This window comes from Sceloporus undulatus, chromosome 4, assembly GCF_019175285.1.
Source record: "Sceloporus undulatus isolate JIND9_A2432 ecotype Alabama chromosome 4, SceUnd_v1.1, whole genome shotgun sequence".
NCBI classification, from domain to species: Eukaryota; Metazoa; Chordata; class Lepidosauria; order Squamata; family Phrynosomatidae; genus Sceloporus; species Sceloporus undulatus.
In genome coordinates this window covers 111,163,770-111,183,120 of record NC_056525.1, presented here as the reverse complement: position 1 = coordinate 111,183,120, position 19,351 = coordinate 111,163,770, and the positions used below count along the sequence as shown (strand labels likewise).

Genomic DNA, 19,351 nt, shown 5'->3' with positions numbered 1-19,351 from the left:
CAGTAAGGGCTGTTCGACAGTGGAACACACTCCTTCCTCGGAGTGTGTTCCACTGTCGAACAGCCCTTACTGTCAGGAAGTTCCTCCTAATGTTGAGGTGGAATCTCTTTTCCTGGAGCTTGCATCCATTGCTCTGTGTCTTGTTCTCTGGAGCAGCAGAAAACAAGCTTGCTCCCTCCTCAATATGACATCCCTTCAAATATTTAAACAGGGCTATCGTATCACCTCTTAATCTTCTCTTCTCCAGGCTAAACATCCCCAGCTCCCTAAGTCGTTCCTCATAGGGCATGGTTTCCAGACCTTTCACCAATTTAGTTGCCCTCCTTTGAACATACTGCAGTTTCTCAATGTCCTTTTTGAATTGTGGTGCCCAGAAGTGGACATAATATTCCAGATGGGGTCTGACCAAAGCAGAATACAGTGGCACTGTTACTTCTCTTGATCTAGACACTATACTTTTATTGATGCAGCCTAAAATTGCATTGGCCTTTTTAGCTGCTGCATCAAACTGTTGATTCATGTTCAAATTGTAGTCTACTTGGACTCCTAGATCCCTTTCACACGTAGTTTCATTCAGCCAGGTGTCACCCATCCTATATCTGTGCATTTTATTTTTCCGTCCTAAGTGCAATACCTTACAATTCTCCATGTTGAATTTCATTTTGTTAGCTTTGGCCCAGCTTTCTAGTCTATTCAGGTCATTTTGAATCTTGATCCTATCCTCTGGTGTATTAGCTACTCCTCCTAATTTGGATAAGTATGCTCCCAATTCTGTCATCCAGGTCATTGATAAAGATGTTGAATAGCACTGGGCCCAGGACAGAGCCCTGTGGGACCCCACTGGTCACTTCCCTCCAGGAGGAAAAGGAGCCATTGTTGAGCAACCTTTGGGTTCGGCCGGTCAACCTATTACAAATCCATGTAATAGTTACGTTCTCTAGCCCACATTTCACTAGCCTGTTTGCAAGAATATTATTGGAAACCTTGTCAAAGGCCTTACTGAAATCAAGATATATTATATCCACATTATTCCCTTCATCTACCAAGCTGGTAATTTTATCAAAGAAAGAGATCAGGTTTGTCTGGCATGACTTGTTTCTCTGAAACCCATGTTGACTCTTTGTGGTTATGGAATTGCCTTCTAAATGTATGTACAGCACTGTGCAAATTTATATATATGAAGCTTAATAATAATAATAATAATAATAATAATAATAAATGTTCACTGACTCTGTTCAGCTTTAGAATCTTTCCTGGTATTGATGAGAGACTTAACTGGACAATAATTGTTGGGATCCTCCTCCCCTGCCCATTTTGGGGGGGGGGGGAAGAGATGGGGACAACGTTTTCCCTCCTCCAATCTGCTGGCACTTCTCCTGTTCTCCAGTAATTCTCAAAGATTGTTGCCAGTGGCAACAATCTCATAGCATTGAGCCATGGCAGCTAAAGTAGTGTCAGATTGCATTAATTCTGCAGTGCTGATGCATGTAGCCTGTGTTTCAATCTTGGGAGAAGTATGGGATATAAAACAACAACAACATAATCTTCATCAGTTTATAGGCAGAGGTGGGCCAAGACATTTTTCTGCATGAATTAGGAGATAAGAAGCCTTTCCTTCCTCAACCTTCTAGGTTCAAAAGCTAAGCATCCTAACAGTTCACTTTCTCATTTCAGTTGAATAATATCCTCTTCTGCTTCTGAAGCAGTAGGTAAGTCCATGGTAACCCAAAATGGCCAGCATAGCCTGTGCAGATAGATTAGAATAGCTAGAGTCCAGGACTACCTGATCCCCATCCCTACATACCTATATATGTCCTCCAAGAGATGGTTGCGGCCAAGGGGCTGCCATCATTGTATTCCAATATCTGCCACCTGAAGCAGTCATCTTAGCTTTGACTAGTGATAGAGCTGTCCTTGAAGGTATGGTGAACTAAGATGTCTGCTGGGGAACAAAAGAAAAAGGTCGAGATGTTAACATAGTGACTAGAGATGTATTTATGTTTCAGGGATTGATTTTTTTTTTCAGATATGTTGGAACTCAATCACACTTGGAAGATAGACTTCAGTGTTGGAAATGAACCATGTATTTGTCTTGAGGGATAGCCCATCCATTACTTTTATTAGAGGGTGCTGATTTCCCCCAATCATTTGCTGTAAGTCTAGTATTAACATCATTTTGGCATTGCCAATTTTTCTGTCAGCTGCTCCTTATAATTGTTGTTTTAACAGCAGCATGATTCTCAGATCTCAGCAAGTTATAATGTTTGTATCTGTACTATGGAAAAACCTCATCTATTGATTTTTGGATTGTGACTGTGTGAACATCATAGGCCCCAGTTAACTGCTTATGAAGTAATTGATGATAAAGAAAATACTGTATTTCCCCTCTACTTGCTAAATTTAACAATATTTTTAAATGGTCTTAGTGACCACTCTCTATTCCATTGAAGGTATGAACATCCAATTCTAGTGTGCTTGCTTTTTAAATACTCTATATACTCATGTATAAGTTAGAAATTTAGGTCAAAAACTTGACCAAAAAAACCCAGTTGACTTATCCATGGGTCAACATAAATACTGTATCTTAATTCTTATTTAAAAGAAGGAACTATCCCCTGGTAAAAGGAAAGAGTATAATCTTTCCTGGAAACACCAATCCCCTTTATACTCTCCCATCCGTCCAGCCTTAAGAGTGAACACAAAGAGCTATGTCTGCTGGAATTTTGTAAGTTCTTTGACATTGTTTTGCTCTGCTTTATCCTTTGGATCCTTTGTTATATGCCCTTAAATTTTACTCTCGACTTTTCCATGGATCATATCAAAATCCATAATTTCGGCTCCAAAACTTGCCCTCGACTTACACATGAGGTCGACTTATAGTCGAGTATATACGGTAACAAGCTTTCAAAACAAAGTCCATACACAAATTTGCACAATACAATAAGTACATGCTACTTGGTCGCTGCTTCTTACAGAAATTCTTACAGATGGGAATAAACCAGAAAAAGATAGCTGTCCACATTACACAGCAAAAAACCATGAGAGCAGATCCAGTTTTTTAAAGCTGCTCACACTGCAAGTGGATGGAACTGAGCAACATGCACCAGCATATTTTTTAAAACTGTGTATATAGAAATCATGTACCTGTAGCATAGTCCACAGCAAAAACACATCCTGAATTTTTGTGTGTGTTTTCCTTGATTCAGTATTTATTTGTTTATTTATTGGCAGGTTCCAGAATTCTCCATACCAGAATTGACGTCGCTTCTTCACACACTTTAAAAATGCTTTATCTCATTGGACTTGGGCTTGGAGATACCAAAGATATTACAGTAAAAGGTCTGGAGGTAATAAAACAGTGTAGTCGAGTATACCTGGAAGCCTACACTTCGATCCTCACTGTTGGAAAGGAAGCATTGGTATGTGGATGTAGATGGGAATGGGATGATGTAAAAAATAAAAGCATGTGCTGTTTTGGGTTATCAAGACATCATATTTCCATTCTGTTGTGAAATTTCCTGTATATTTTGGTGCTTACTCATTTTCTCTCTCTATTTAACCCATCTCACAGGATAAAATGGATTAACCTGCTTTCTATGGCTGCATCTGCACTGCAGAAATAGTCCAGTTTGACACCACTTTAACTGCCAAGGCTCAGTGCTATGGAATTCTGGGAATTGTAGTTTTTTGCAGCACCAGAGCTCTGACAGAGAAGGCTAAATGTCTCACAAAACTGCAGTTGCCAGAATTTCCTAGTACTGAGCCTAGTACAGTGCAGATGCAGCCTCTCTCTTCGTCTTATCTTCTTGACTGCAAGGTTATTCAGTGATATGTGATAAACCAGCAATAAAAGGATAACCACAACTTGCAAGAGTATTTCTAATGAGTATATAAATAATTCCTGTCTCAAACATTTGGAGTTTTCTTTTAAAAAAACCTTCATATACTATTTTTCTGAATGATAAAATAGTGTCCTCTGTTTGTTTAAGATGCTAAATCAGGTAAGAGGTTTGATTCAAGCTCCTGTCACAAGAAAAGCAACAACAACCTTATGCTGCAAACGATGGCTCTGTTTAGACACAAAGCACAGACTGTGTAATGATCTGGAAAATAAGAAAAAAGACAGGATGGCAGTAATGTACATGCTGAATATGTATTGTGACCTAAGGAGTGAAAATCAGACTACAGCATGCTGTGTTTCTGGCTGTCTTTTGAAAAATTATATATTGTCAACTCTCTGGAAAATTTACACAAATTCAACCTAGACAATGAGGAAATAGAAATAGTAATTTTTATACCTAGGATCAAACATTGATAAGAGCAGGGGCTGTAGGCAAGAAATCAGAAGAAGGGGCAGCATGCACGCTGTGGCCCTGATTCGGCCTCCGGAGGGCGGTAAAAGCTGCAAAATGCAGCTCCTTTTTGCACCCTCTGAAAGGCGCCACAGCCGCAGTGGTGTGGCTTTGTGATGACTTTTTGGCGCTGCATCTAGATGCAGCACCAGGGTTGCACCATGATGCCGTGAACCATCTAAAGCGGTGCGCGGCATCATGGCACGAAGGGGTAGAGTCACAGCGACGAACGTGCAGATGCGCCACCGTGAATCCACCCACAGGCCGGCGTTTTTACCTATCTCTACCGGGCCGAAGAATGGGGAGTGCAGCTATAAAAGAACTAGAAAGGATCCTAAAATGTAAAAATGTACAACACAAAAGGTAGAATCGTACAAGCCATTGTATTCCCTATTGTCATATATGGATGCGAAAACTGGACAGTTAAGAAAGCATGTAGGAAGAAAATAAATTTAATTGAAACGTGGTGCTGGAGTGCTGAGGATACCATGCACAGCCAAGAAGTCAAACAAATGGCCACTAGAACAGATCAAACCAAAAATCTCTCTGGAAGATGATTTGTTAACTGAGATATGCCTGCATTTGTTCACTTTGAAATCCCTTGTTAACTTTGCCTGACTCTTTTCTTTGAACACCTAGAGTGTAGTTCAGAATGCTCAGATGAAGTCTTAAGTTACTGCAATGCTAGAAATTTGAGGAGTGAAGGCAAAAAATCATTTGGAAGCAGAATTCTTATGGGACTGTGAAATGGCCTCAGTTTGCCTCCTCCCCTGTAGTCCCGTGCTCCCCCAGCAGCCGAGGAAGCCCCACAGCAGCCAGGAGAGCGGGCCCCTGGCTGCCCAGAAAGTTCTGTGGCGGCTGGGATAGCAAGGTCCCGGGAAGGCCCCACAAGGGGCAGGTGACTGACCAGGTGTCACCCCTCCTCTGTGGTGTCACCCCCCTTTCTGGGGTGTCATTGAGTGTGGCCCGCACCCACCCAGTATCTCGCAGGGCTCATGTATCTTCAAAATACTTTGTTCCAGTCCAATTCTCTTCTTGGATCAAAACCAAATTAGCGTTGTGAGTTCAGAGAGAGGAAGGAATCTTGTTTCAATCTCCTCCTCCACCTCCACCCCCCCCCCATTTTGACTTTAGAAGTAATTTCATCCAAAACTGGATGGCTTGTGTTTGTGAAACACATAACACATACCTTATATACTCGACTACAAGTCGATGTCATGTATAAGGCGAGGGTACATTTTGAGGCCAAAATTGGGGATTTTGGTATGACCCATGGATACGTCAAGGGTAAAATGTGGCTGCCGCATTGTCATTGGGTGCAACAGGCTCAAATCAGCTGACAGTTTAAAAGACTGATGCAAATCAAATATAAGAGCTTGAAGGAATTTGGGAGGATAAATACAACTAGTAAAAAAAAGTCAAAATAGACTCACAACAAGCAAGTGGAATGGAGCTCGGATATGGAGCTCGGGAACAAAGGAGGACTTTGTGGGGGACTCCACTTGCCTATCCTCCCCTCCCAAATCTTTCAAGCTCTCATACTTGATTTGCATCGGTCTTTTTAATTGTGAGCCGGTTTGAGCTCTTGAGCAACCATTAGGGACAACGGGGCTGGAGGTCCGACTGTTTTGTGTATCTATGGGGGCGGTGTATGTGTTCCAGAATGGATCCCCTTCGGATCCCCACTATATTACCATATTGCCCCATGTATACATCTATCCAGGATTCTGGAGCTCATTTGGGGCATAAATTTCTTGACTTATAGTTGAGTATATACGGGTATCTAATTTTGCCCTCAGTGTGATGCTGCTTAAATTGAATGACTGCATTTTCCCCAATATATATATAGATGTTGTAGTAGTCTTTGATAATGAGTCCTCCAAGAATTTTACTAATCCCCCTTAAAAAACACCTAGGTAGGTGGCCATTATTGAGAGATGGAAAATTTCCAGAAATTTTGGGAAGTATTTATTTCTCAATAGGGGAATGGAAAATTTCAGAAAAAAATAGAAAAATGTGATTTTTTACTTTAGGAACATAATTGAAAATTACTTTATTACTATAGGAACATAAAATGCATTATGTACGACTTGTCTTGGTATCATATTTCACACATTACATGTACAGTTTATTCCAGAAATAATAAAATACAGTTGCCCCTCAGTATAATAATAATAATAATAATAATAATAATAATAATAATAAGGAATGGAAGCAAAATGCGCTTCATAGTAGGCACACGAAAAAGCCTGGATCTTGGAAAACACATCTTTCAACACCACAGAAGCCAGGCTGGTGCATGTACCATGCACAGTAAAGTTTCCAAAACAGTTACACGGGGAAGAAGCTGTGGCTTATGGTGCGTGTTTGTCCGTCTGGAACGTTCCTCAAAAAGCAGTTAGTCTTCTAGACTCGTTATCAAAGTACACACCCAGGATGCTCCAGTGTATTTAGCCCCTTGCCTCCCACAAAAGGCGTTCAGCAGCAAGAATGAAAAATGTCACACTGATTCACTGCACAGGCCTCCAAAGAGCTGATTCATCATCTGAAAAAGCTTCTCTTGCCCTGTAAATGTATTTTCCAACTGTTTTTGTAGACTGGTGTTGGCTAAAAATGAAACCGTTGAAAATAGAATTCCTACATTAGGTTCATAAAGCTTTTATAAAGACCAGGAAGCCGATTGGTTTCATGCGGTCCTAGAAATGAACGTGCATGAAGAGCAACATCGGTCTCCTTTCAAAATTGGCGCCTGGAAGTCAAAGATATGCGGCGGATGTTTAATTAACCAGATTTTTTATAAAAAAATGTTCTTGGGACCATGGAGTCCCGTTTGAAATTCATTAGGATTTCTTTAGGGGAGGGATCAGTAATGGTCGGAATTGAGGAGCATTCAAAAGATAAATCCCTACAGCTCCCGTTCCTCTGCTAAATTAAAGTTCAGCAACAGAAACCCTTCAGAATTTAACATCACCACATCACCCACTTGGTTTCGTAAAGGTCTTTTGTTCACTGCACATGCACACAATGCATCAACGTGGGACCACTTCTCATTCCCTCCTACTGTCTTTTCTGGTTCCTCACATTCCTGAAGGTTATGGGTAGTCGTCGTTACAAGAATTTTCCATAGGCCTTCAATAAGAAATAGTCTTATGTAAAAAGGTGGATTGTTATATAGATATTTCCCCTTCCCCCCGCGTGCCTTTTGTGACACAGGCAACATTTTTAGTGCTTGGGCATCTGAAAAGCAGCCAACCGAGGCAAGAAGCCGGTGTTTTAAAAAGGAACAGTGGGAGTCAGTGTCCAGAGCTGGCCAAATGAAGCTCCCAATCCAAGGAAAACAGTTTTGTCCACAACTCGGCTGCAACTCAGTGAACTCTAGATATCGCAGTTCTATAGTTTCTCCTAGAGCCCTGTGAGATGGTGAAAAGGACATTTATTTGCTCGTGCGTCATCTATAAATGAGTGAGCTTTCCAAGTTTCAGAAGAAAAACACAGATGTGCAAGCAAAGCAAGAGACCAAAACTCGTGTTTTTTAATCATGGTTCTCAGTCAGGCTGCGATGTGAATACAAGATGTCTGGCACTTACAAGCAACTGGATGTGATGTTGTCACGTAATGACTACAAACCAATACGGTACCAGTACATCATGGAGACACACAGAATTGAACATATATGAATTTTCCCCCACTACAAATTCCTCTTTACTTACTCTTCATCATTTAGCATTCATCACTAATGATATTGTGAAGCACTTTGCAACACTTGAATTGGTGATGGTATGAAGGCTAATTAACATCATTATCATCATTTAGTCTTTTGTGAGACAAGTGGTTGGCTGCGTTCATGGATCAATGGAAGGAAAGGTTTGAATAAATGTTAAAATCACTCCAATCCAAATATGACTACTTAGGCAAGATCACATAAGACCACATTCTGATGCCTTAATTTGGCAACTCAGCAAAAAGGTTTGTTTAACATCTTGTACTGTAAAAGTGTATATTTAGAGTGAGTATGGGGAAATAATTTTAAACAGAGAGTCGGATTTAACATGTAATTACAAGCTTACAAAACAAGGCAACAGGCTAAAAAAACCTTAAAGAGAAGTCATGGAAATGGAATGGAAATTTGGCTGCACAACAGAGACAAATACAAACAGTGCTGTGTTACTTGCAACTTATTTGGGAACCTTAACAAATCTGATCGTAATTGCTTCCATTTGACATCAGTCCGTAGGTAACATGTACACAACAATTGCTCCATCACACAGTTTTTTTCACAACTGGCTTGTTGACATGCTCAATGGTGTAAGTATGTGACTGAATGAAATGCTCATTTGAAGAGATAAAAAGTGGTTTAAAGCCCTTCCCAGGAGTATTTTCAAACCAAACTAATTCACTCTAAAATCTGTTCAAAAGCCACGATAAAGAAATCACAACAACTGCATACCAACTAGTTTCACTTAATCAAAGCTGAGTAAGCAACTAATGGGATAAAAAATAATTATTGAATCGTGTGAAAGAGCTATAATGTGGTAAAAAAATATTTTTTTATTGTTTTTCGAACTCACACACATAATACATATATAAAAACAAAGCTACAATACTGAAACAAAAAATTTTTTTCAGTGAATGGTCATGTGTAAGCGAGTGACTAGTAAGTCCCTTTCATCAACGGATTTTCCTATAGGTTTTGACCAGGAAGGGCTGCATCTGCACTGCAGAAATAAAGGCTTTGGCTCCACTTTAGAACTGATGACTCTATTGACAACTATTGACAAGCAAGCCAGGATGAAGAAATATACGTTAAAAAATAGAAAGGGGAATGTATTTCCGTCCACTTAAAGTGGAGTTGGAATTATATGATTTTATAGAAACGATTAAGGTTAACGTCATTCTGATCAAATTTAACTCACTATGAAAATTTTACAGAAGATTGGAAGCCAGGTTATGGAATTTCTGGCAAATCATTGGCGCTAAAATTATCTCTCACCACCAGTTTAGTTTGGACTGAAAATACAAAGTCATGGAAAAACTATAAAGTCCATGGGGGAAAAAATATGAGAAGGAAATTATTTTGTATGGTTATACGTATATGGGCAAGAATACAACTATAATGGATTCATGTATGTTTGTGTAGGTATGTATTTTTGGAAACTGGGTAAATTTTATGAATGAAGTTTGTGTAATGTGTTTGGGGAATACTAAATGGGTAAAAGGCTAAGTGAAGCTAGCGTATCAATTTTCCAATTTTCTTTTTTTTTTAATAACAATATTACGAGACACTAGAGGAAGGATATTTTTTAAAGTGAAAAGAGAGAAATTAATAGGGAAAGATATTCCCAGTGTTTAAGGTTTGGAAGTCTTTCCTTTTAGAATTGGGTAGTTTGTAGGATGAAATGCAGTATGATGGAATGTCTATATACAGATGGATATGGATATATGTATGTGTATAACTTTTTTCATGTTGTGTTAATGTTTTTTATATGTATATTCAATAAGCTTAAAAAAAAAAAAAACCTGCCATGACTCATTGTAGTTTGTGTGGCACCAGAGCTCTCGGTGAGGGAAGGCTAATGTTTCACAAAACTGGTTGCAATCCAGTACCAAAAGGTGTCTGTACTCACAGCTCATCTTCACCATCCTATGATCTATGATCTCCCAGTGCTAATGCTACTAAAAAAGTCAAGCTATGCAATAGACAAGGAGGAAAGGGGAGGTGGGTTGGTGGTAAATGACTTTGTAAAAAGTCCTAGGCCTGTTACGACTGCCAAAATAAGCTGCTTCGGGTCTCTTTGGAGGTATGCTGTTTAAATGATGCATGGGTCCTAAGAATCCGGAAGCTGTACCAACTGCACGCCAGGGCTTAGGAATGGAGTGTGCTTTGGCGACCATCCGGACTCTTCAGACCCATGCATCATTTAAATGCATACCTCCAAAGAGACCCGAAGCAGCTTTATTTTGGCAGTCTGTAACAGGAGACAATCGGGATCTCAACGGAAATAGCTTTAATCGACAGGGCCAGAAGAAGAGGGTACCACTTAATGATACCCTCATCCATCTGAACTGAGGACAACAGTCACAGATCTTGACCAAATGCAAGGCGTGGGTAACACCAATATTCTTTTCCTTCTCCTGTATGATTTTTAACATCTTGTGCCTGAAGAAACCAGTGGGCGTTCAAAAGCTTGCAACCGTGTATAAGGTATATTCGATTGTCTAATAAAGGTATCACTGTTTTTGTGTATTTGGATGCTATCGTACTTTGCTATGTGGCCAATATGGCTACCCCTGGGTATGTTTTGTAAAAAGAAGCAGCTTGCTGCTGCCACGCTGCGAAGTAAGTGCAGTTTGACACCATTTATTGCTCATTGCTTCCTCCTATGGTATCGGTGTTTTTAGTTTGTTGTGGCACCAGAGCTCTCCCGAGCAGCAAACCTTTTAAGCAATGGACTGATTGGCGGCCTGAGGTTTCATAGACTTCAGTCTACTTCCTCAGATCGTTTGGTGGAGTGGAAGCCAGGGCAGACATATATATGCCAGAGTTATGGCCAGATGTATGGAATACTTGTATGGAATAGAAAGCCCAGTTGAACGATGGTTGTTGTGGACAAAGACATACTATTTCCATACCCAAAGGATTTTCAATTTGAATTGACAGCCTCAATATACCTATGGCATATATATATGTGTGTGTGTGTGTGTGTGTGTGTGTACTAGTCTGCCCTGGCTTCCACTCCACCAAAAGCATCTGAGGAAGTAGAATTGTGGTCTATTGAAAGCTCCTGCTGCCAACCTCTTTCTTCCAGTAGTCTCAAAGGTGCTACAAGACCTCCCACATATATTAGTACTAGTATAGTATTTTCCCTCTGCAATCTAGGAAGTAGACTGAAGCCAGGAAAGCTCCTGCGTGCCAAACTCTTTCCTTCCAGTGAGTCCAACAAGCTCTCTCTATGTACTGACCAGAGACGAACAGGGCTATGTCTTTTGGGCACTACATTTGAGGGCACTGTTATCTTCTTTGGCTCCTCGGTGCTTGCAAGAGCATCAGGAGATAGGGGCAATTAACCTTACCCAGCCCAAGAGAGGGATGCTAGCCATTGGGAGGGGCAGAGAGGGCCCCCCCAGAGCCTTCCCGCCCCCCAGGAGCTCATGCTGAGGCGCCCTCCACTGAAGGAGGAGGAGAGCAGAGAGCGCCCATAAGCCCAGCCTTCCATGTGCCCCTCCCCTCAGCATCCAAGAGATGGAAGGCCTCCGATGATGACGTAAAACGTCGCAAACCCAGAGCAGGGAGGGCTGTTGCTTTACGGCAACAGAGGGGGAAGCCGGAAAGCGAAGGGAAAAGGCGGGCAAGAAGCGCTGGGGAGGCGCTTAGGAGGAAGGTAGGTGAGAGACAGAGAGAGGGAGCCGTGGGCTTCTGGGTCCCTTCCTTCACCCCCTGGGAGAGGTGCCTTCATAGAGGGAAGGAGGGCAAGGCTCCAGTTTAAAACGGGGCTCTGGAGAGGTATAAGGGAACCCCCAGACCCCTTCTGCAATGCAGGAACTCTCAGTCAAGCATCCCACAGTGCAGATGGCCATCCGCCTCGTGTTTAAAGACCTCCAAGGAGGGAAGACTCCAACTACACCCCGGGAAGGAGTGTGTTCCACTGTCGAACAGCCCTTACTGTCAGGAAGTTCCTCCCAATGTTGAGGTGGAATCTCTTTTCCTGTAGCTTGCATCCATTGCTCTTGTCTGGTTTCTCTGGAGCAACAGAAAACAAGCTTGTCTCCCTCTCAATATGACAATCCCTTCAAATATTTAAACAGGGCTATCATATCAACCTCTTAAACCTTCTCTTCTCCAGGCATGGCCTTTTTAGCTGCTGCATCAAACTGTTGATTCATGTTTCAACTTGTGGTCTACTTGGACTCCCTAGATCCTTTCACAACTAGTTTCATTCAGCCAGGTTGTCACCCCTATATCGGGTGCATTTTATTTTTCCACCCTAAGTGCAGTACCTTACATTTCTCCATGTTGAATTTCATTTTAGCTTTTGGCCAGTGTCTAGTCCATTCAGGTCATTTTGAATCTTGATCCTATCCTCTGGTGTATTAGCTACTCCTCCTAATTTGGATAAGTATGCTCCCAATTCTGTCATCCAAGTCATTGATAAAGAGTTGAATAGCACGGGCCCAGGACAGAGCCCTGTGGGACCAACGGTGGTGACTTCTCTCCAGATGAAAAAGGAGCCATTGTTGAGCACCCTTTGGTTTCGGCCGGTCAACCAATTACAGATCCATTTACATTCCTTGTCTAGCCCACATTTTACAAGCCTGTTTGCAAGAATGTCAATGGGAACCTGCAAAGCCTACGGAATCAAGTATACTATATCCACAGCATTCTCATCTACAAGCTGGTATTTTTTATCAAAGAAGAGATCAGGTTGTCTGGCATGACTTGTTTTCTCTGAAACCCATGTTGACTCTTGTGGTTATGGAATGCCTTCTAAATGTATGTACAGCACGGTGCAAATTTTATATTTTTTTATTATATATATATATATAGTTAAGCTTTATAATAATAAAAAATATAAAATAATAAAATAAATGGTTCACGTGACTCTGTTCACAGCTTTAGAATCTTCCTGGTATTGGATGAGAGACTAACGGGCAATAATGTGTTGGGATCCTCCTCCCCTGCCCATTTTGTGGGGGGAGGAGATGGGGACAACGTTTTTCCCTCCTCCAATCTGCTGGCCTTCTCCTGTTCTCCAGGAGTTCCAAAGATTGTTGCCAGTTGGCCAGCTAAAGTAGTGTCAATTGCAATTAATTCTGCAGTGCTGATGCATGTAGCTGTGTTTCAATCTGGGAGAAGTATGGGATAAAACAAAAACAACAAAATCTTCATCAGTTTATAGGCAGAGGTGGGCCAAGACATTTTTCTGCATGAATTAGGAGATAAGAAGCCTTTCCTTCCTCAACCTTCTAGGTTCAAAGATAGAAGCACCTAACAGTTCACTTTCTCATTTCAGTTGAATAATATCCTCTTCTGCTTCTGACGCAGTAGGTAAGTCCAGGTAACCCAAAATGGCCAGCATAGCCTGTGCAGATAGATTAGAATAGCAGAGTCCAGGACTACCTGATCCCCATCCCTACATACCTATATATGTCCTCCAAGAGATGGTTGCGGCCAAGGGGCTGCCATCATTGTATTCCAATATCAAATCGCCACCGACCTGAAGCAGCATCTAGCTTTGACATAGTGATAGAGCTGTCCTTGAAGGTTGGTGAACTAAATGTCTGCTGGGAACAAAAGAAAAAGGTCGAATGTTAACAATGACTAAATGTATTTATGTTTCAGGGATTGATTTTTTTTCAGATATGTTGGAACTCATCACACTTGGAGATAGACTTCAGTGTTGGAAATGAACATGTATTTGTCTTGAGGATTAGCCCACCATTACTTTTATTAGAGGGTGCTGATTTCCCCCAATCATTTGCTGTAAGTCCTGGTATTAACACATTTTGGCATTGCCAATTTTTCTGTCAGCTGCTCCTTATAAGTGTTTTTTTAAACAGCAGCATGATTCTCAGATCCAGCAAGTTATAATGTTTGTATCTGTACTATGGAAAACCTCATCTATTGATTTTTGGATTGTGACTGTGTGAACATCATAGGCCCCAGTTAAACTGCTAGAAGTAATTGATATAAGAAAATACTGTATTTCCCCTACTTGCTAAATTTAACAATATTTTAATGGTCTAGTGACCACTCTCATCCATTGAAGGTATGAACATCCAATTCTAGTGTGCTTGCTTTTTAATACTCTATATACTCATGTATAAGTTAGAAATTTAGGTCAAAAAATTGACCAAAAAAAACCCAGTTGACTTATCCATGGGTCAACATAAATACTGTATCTTAATTCTTATTTAAAAGAAGGAACTATCCCTGTAAAGGAAAGAGTATAATCTTTCCGGGAAACACCAATCCCCTTTTAACTCTCCCCATCCGTCCAGCCTAAGAGTGGAACACAAGACTATGGTCTGCTGGAATTTGTAAGTTTCTTGACATGTTTGTTTTGCCGCTTCATCCTTTGGATCCTTTGTTATATGCCTTAAGTTTTACTCTCGAATTACCATGGACATATCAAAATCCATAATTTCTGCTCCAAACTTGCCCTCGACTTACACAGGAGGTCGACTTATAGTCGAGTATAACGGTAACAAGCTTCAAAACAAGTCCATACACAAATTTGCACAATACAATAAGTACATGCTACTGGTGTCGCTGCTTCTTACAGAAATTCTTACAGATGGGAAATACAAGAAAAAGATAGCTGTCCACAATTACACAGCAAAAACCATGAGAGCAGATCCAGTTTTTTTAAGCTGCTCACACTGCAAGTGGATGGAACTGAGCAACATGCACCAGCATATTTTTTAAAAACTGTGTGTATATAGAATCATGTACCTGTAGCATAGTCCACAGCAAAACACATCCTGAATTTTTGTGGTGTGTTTCCTTGATTCAGTATTTATTTGTTTATTTATTGGCGGTTCCAGAATTCTCCATACCGAATTGACGTCGCTTCTTCACACACTTTAAAATGCTTTATCTCATTGGACTTGGGCTTGGAGATACAAAGATATTACAGTAAAAGGTCTGGAGGTAATAAAACAGTGTAGTCGAGTATCCTGGAAGCCTACACTTCGATCCTCACTGTTGGAAAGGAAGCATTGGTATGTGGATGTAGATGGGAATGGGATGATGTAAAAAATAAAAGCATGTGCTGTTTTGGGTTACAAGACATCATATTCCATGCTTTGTGAAATTTCCTGTATTTTGGTGCTTACTCATTTTCTCTCTCTATTTAACCCACCTCACAAGAATAAAATGGATTAACCTGCTTTCTATGGCTGCATCTGCACTGCAGAAATAGTCCAGTTTGACACCACTTTAACTGCCAAGGCTCAGTGCTAATGGAATTCTGGGAATTGTAGGTTTTTGCAGCACCAAGCTCTGAACGAGAAGGCTAAATGTCTCAAAAAACTGCAGTTTTGCCAGAATTTCCTAGTACTGAGCCGATACAGTGCAGATGCAGCAGCCTCTCTCTTCGTCTTAATCTTCTTTGACTGCAAGTTATTCAGTGATATGTGATAAACCAGCAATAAAAGGAATAATCACAACTTGCAAGAGTATTTTCTAATGAGTATATAATAAATTCCTGTCTCAAACATTTGGAGTTTTCTTAAAAAAAAACCTTCATATACTTTTTCTGAATGATAAAATAGTGTCCTCTGTTTGTTTAAGATGCTAAATCAGGTAAGAGGTTGATTCAAGCTCCTGTCACAAGAAAAGCAACAACAACCTTATGCTGCAAACGATGGCTCTGTTTTTAGACACAAAATAAAGGGGTCGCTTGGCCCCTTTCTCCCTTGCTTCGCTGGGCGCAGCCGTCTGAAGGCTGCTCCCAGCAAAGCAAAGTGGCGCCGCAAACCAGAAAGGAGCTCCGAAACGGAGCTCCTTCCTGGTTCGCGCTAAGGGCGCCCTAGGCACCCTGGCATGGAGCGAGGACATCACGTCCGCGCCGCCCCGTATAGAGGCGGCGTGGTCATGACTTCCTGATGACGGCGGCCGTCTGGAACGGCCGCCGTCATTTTTTACGCGCAGAGCGTGTATTAGGGTTAGGGAGGTGCAGAAGCACCGCACCTCCCTAACCCTAGTATGCGCTCTGTACGTACGTTCATGGCGGTCTGTAACCCACCAATGGATAGTAAAATGATGTCCCTTGTATAATAAAATGAGAAAATCAAGGTTTGCTTTTTGAATATTTTTTTAATATTTTCAAGCCATGTATGGTTGAATCCATGGATAAAGAATCTGTGGATACAGAGGGCTGACTGTAAAAGTTATTTTAAAAACAAACAATTTATAAAGTTTAAAAAATTGAAATTGTTTAAAAGACTACATACAAACCTTTAAAACCACACCATACTAAAAGCCGAAAAGCCTACCCAGTTTCTAAAAGGTTAATGGCAATAAAATGTTTTAACTTGTGGGTGGAAGGAGAGTAAGCATGGGGCCATCATGGCCTCCATAGAAAGGATATTTCCAAATTTTGAGATCAGCCACTGAGAAGGCCCTCTCTCCCTTGTTCCCACCAAACAAGCCTGAGAAGGTTCTTTACTCCTTCTTTACACAGGTTTGGTGAGCCTTATCCCTTAGATTTGAATTTAAAATTCTCCATATAATGTTCAAACCATATTCTTGTACTATTCATCTAAAACTATTTATTTCTAATTTACCCAAGATAAAGAAAGATGTTCATTACAGCCTCCTTGCACAGAAAGGGACACATGGTCTCGTTAGATGTCAAAGATTTTCTTCCCTTTTTATTTTGTGAGTAACATAATTTGTGTGTGCACAAAACAGGAAAATTGCACAAACAGAATTGTTTCAAGAAGAAGTGGAAGGAACTAAGTTCTTTCCCGATGAGAGGAAGAAAGGGAAATGCAAGGGATATGGGATGACATGTTGGCACACATGTATCCAAATTACTCCTTGCCATGCCTCAGAAAGGCATAACCAGAGACCATGGTCCAAAACACACTGCAAAAATAATCCAATATGATACTGCCTTAGGGGACACATGGAGCCCCAGGGCCACATTTTGCCCACTCCTATACTACGGAACAGCTATATACTTGTCCCTCCACATTTGCAGCTTTGACTTTTGCGGATATGATTATTCACGGATTTTATTAATATGTTATCTCTAGGAATATCTAGGTCTTTCAGCGCAACTCTGTGGTCAGTTTTAACCAAAAGTTGCACTGAAGGACCTAGAGATTCCTAGAGAGAACACTCCACTAGGCATTTGTAGCTCCTCCAGCACAATTCTAAGGTCAGTGTCTGGTAGATGTTGACCACAGAGTTGCACTAGAGGACCTAGAAATTCCTAGAGAGGTGTTCTCTCAGATTTTGTTTATTTGTGGCTTTTCCACAATCCACATTTCCACATTCATGGGGGTCCTGTGCCCCTAACCACAGCAAATGTGGAGGGACAAGTGTATATTCTAGGACAGAGGATAGGCTTTGGACAAAAGTACTGTATACACATTTCTTTCACCAAAAAATGCAAACACAAGCAGAATTTTGGAGTTTGCAAAACAGAAGTAGCCAGATCTTACCCAACCACTAACCATTGTCTCACATGCTACATATTATCTAATTAAGAGAGCATACTTTCCATTTCCTTGTGGATGCTGCCACACTGAAGAATTAATACCGTTTCACATTGCTTTAATTCCTAATGCTCCTCCCTCCTAAGCAATCCTGGGATTTGTTTGTTTTGGCACTAGAGGTCTCTGACAGAGAAAGCTAAACATTACACAAAAACAACAAATCTCAGGATGCCATAGCACTAAACCATGGCAGTTAAGGCGGCACCAAACTGCATTAATTCTGCTGTGCAGTTGCAGCCAGTGTGTTATATTTTCAACAACTGCACTGATCAGGCAACATAAAAGAAAAGTTGATGAAATCCCTGTAACATGTTTGAAATGTAACAATTTGATCAGGCCGGATCTACAAAATTAGTTGAAAATTAGTTTTCTTTCATAAAATATAAACTCCCAAAGGAAAATAATTGCAATGCTGAAATTAATTTAAGACCAGTTCTGAGTATAACTTGAGCTTTTTTTATTATTACTTTTAATATATGCATGCTGAGTAAATCACAAAAGCACTAGAAAGCAGAAAGTACAAAATACTTGGCCATCTGTTTCTTATACTTTAAAATTACCTGATTTTATTCCATCATCTCCATATGTTTCCCATAACTCTCTTCTAAATCACAAATCTTTAACAAAATCTTACCATCTAATCCTCCTCTATCACAGCAAATGCAGGTGAACAGAAAGTATTGGTTATTCAGGTAAACTGATCACACCACAGTGAAGACAGAGGCTGCATCCACACTGCAGAAATAAACTAGTCTGAGACCACTTTAACTGCTGTGGCTCAATGCTGTGAAATTCTGGAAATTGTAGTCCATTGTGTCACCAGAGCTCTCTGACAAAGTTACATGGCTCATAAAATGACAAATCCTAGAATCCTATAGCACTGAGCCACAGCAGCTAAAGTGGTATCAAGTTGGATTATTTCTGTAGTATGGATGCAGCCTAAAGACCTTATTGAATGGGGTTAAAAGAGTGGCTTACCTTTCCCGAATTCAGTGCTAATTCAGGAGGCAGCCAGTTCCTATCACACATTAACTTGCAACCAAATTGCTGCCCGGGTCCATCCCAGATATAGCCTGGTCATCTAAGCTGCTTCAGCAACCATTTTTAGAAGTTGGAAGCTTTTAACCCTATGCAATAGGATAATAAGAGACAACGTGAACGTGAATCCTGGACTAAATGATTATAACTTTATAATTCAATGAGCTTCACCACACTGAATATCCTACAGCAACTAAATGGTATTTCACTGGTCCAAGCTGCTTAAAACAGTGACAGGTCTGTCAAGTTCTCTGCACTAGGTAAGATACCTAAAATGATTTTGGTTTAAATAAGGAATGGAAAGCAAAAATGCATCTTCATAGTAGGCACACAAAAAGCCTGGATCTGTGGAAAACACATCTTTCAAACACCACAGAAGCCAGGCATAGTAGTTTCTGTGCATGTACCATGCACATAAATTTCCAAAACAGTTACACGGGGAAGAGCTTGGCTATTGCTTGTTTGTCCTCTGGAAACTTCACAAAAAGCTAGTATCTTGCTAAGACTACAGTTAATCAAATACACACCAGGATACTCCATTTATTTAGCCCCTTGCCTCCCACAAAGGCTTTCAGCAAGAATGAAAAATGTCACACTGAATTCACTGCACAGCCTCCAAAGAGCTGATTCAACTAAAAAAGCTTCTCTTGCCCCGTATTAGTTTTCCAACTGTTTTTAGGCTGTTTTGCTACAATGAAACTTTGAAAATAGAAGTTCTACATTAGGTCATAAAAGCT

The 19,351-nt window shown here is 40.6% G+C and overlaps 1 protein-coding gene across 7 annotated transcripts in view; it reads left to right on the top strand.

Annotated features, from left to right (window-relative positions):
* DPH5 (diphthamide biosynthesis 5) overlaps positions 1 to 19,351 on the top strand; it is a 221,938-nt gene that overhangs the window by 164,118 nt on the left and 38,469 nt on the right. For 2 of the 7 annotated variants that reach the window (XR_006103654.1, XM_042464780.1), the window contains exons 2-4: positions 1,675 to 1,709; positions 2,027 to 2,153; positions 3,232 to 3,419. Coding sequence is in view for 6 of the 7 variants with exons in the window: in XM_042464780.1 (XP_042320714.1) it covers positions 3,285 to 3,419 (135 nt within the window). In the remaining variant the exon portion in view is untranslated. Of the gene's footprint in view, positions 1 to 1,444; positions 1,710 to 2,026; positions 2,154 to 3,231; positions 3,420 to 19,351 lie in introns of those variants that run through there. The other 5 variants (XM_042464782.1, XM_042464783.1, XM_042464781.1 and 2 more) reach the window with 4 other exon arrangements.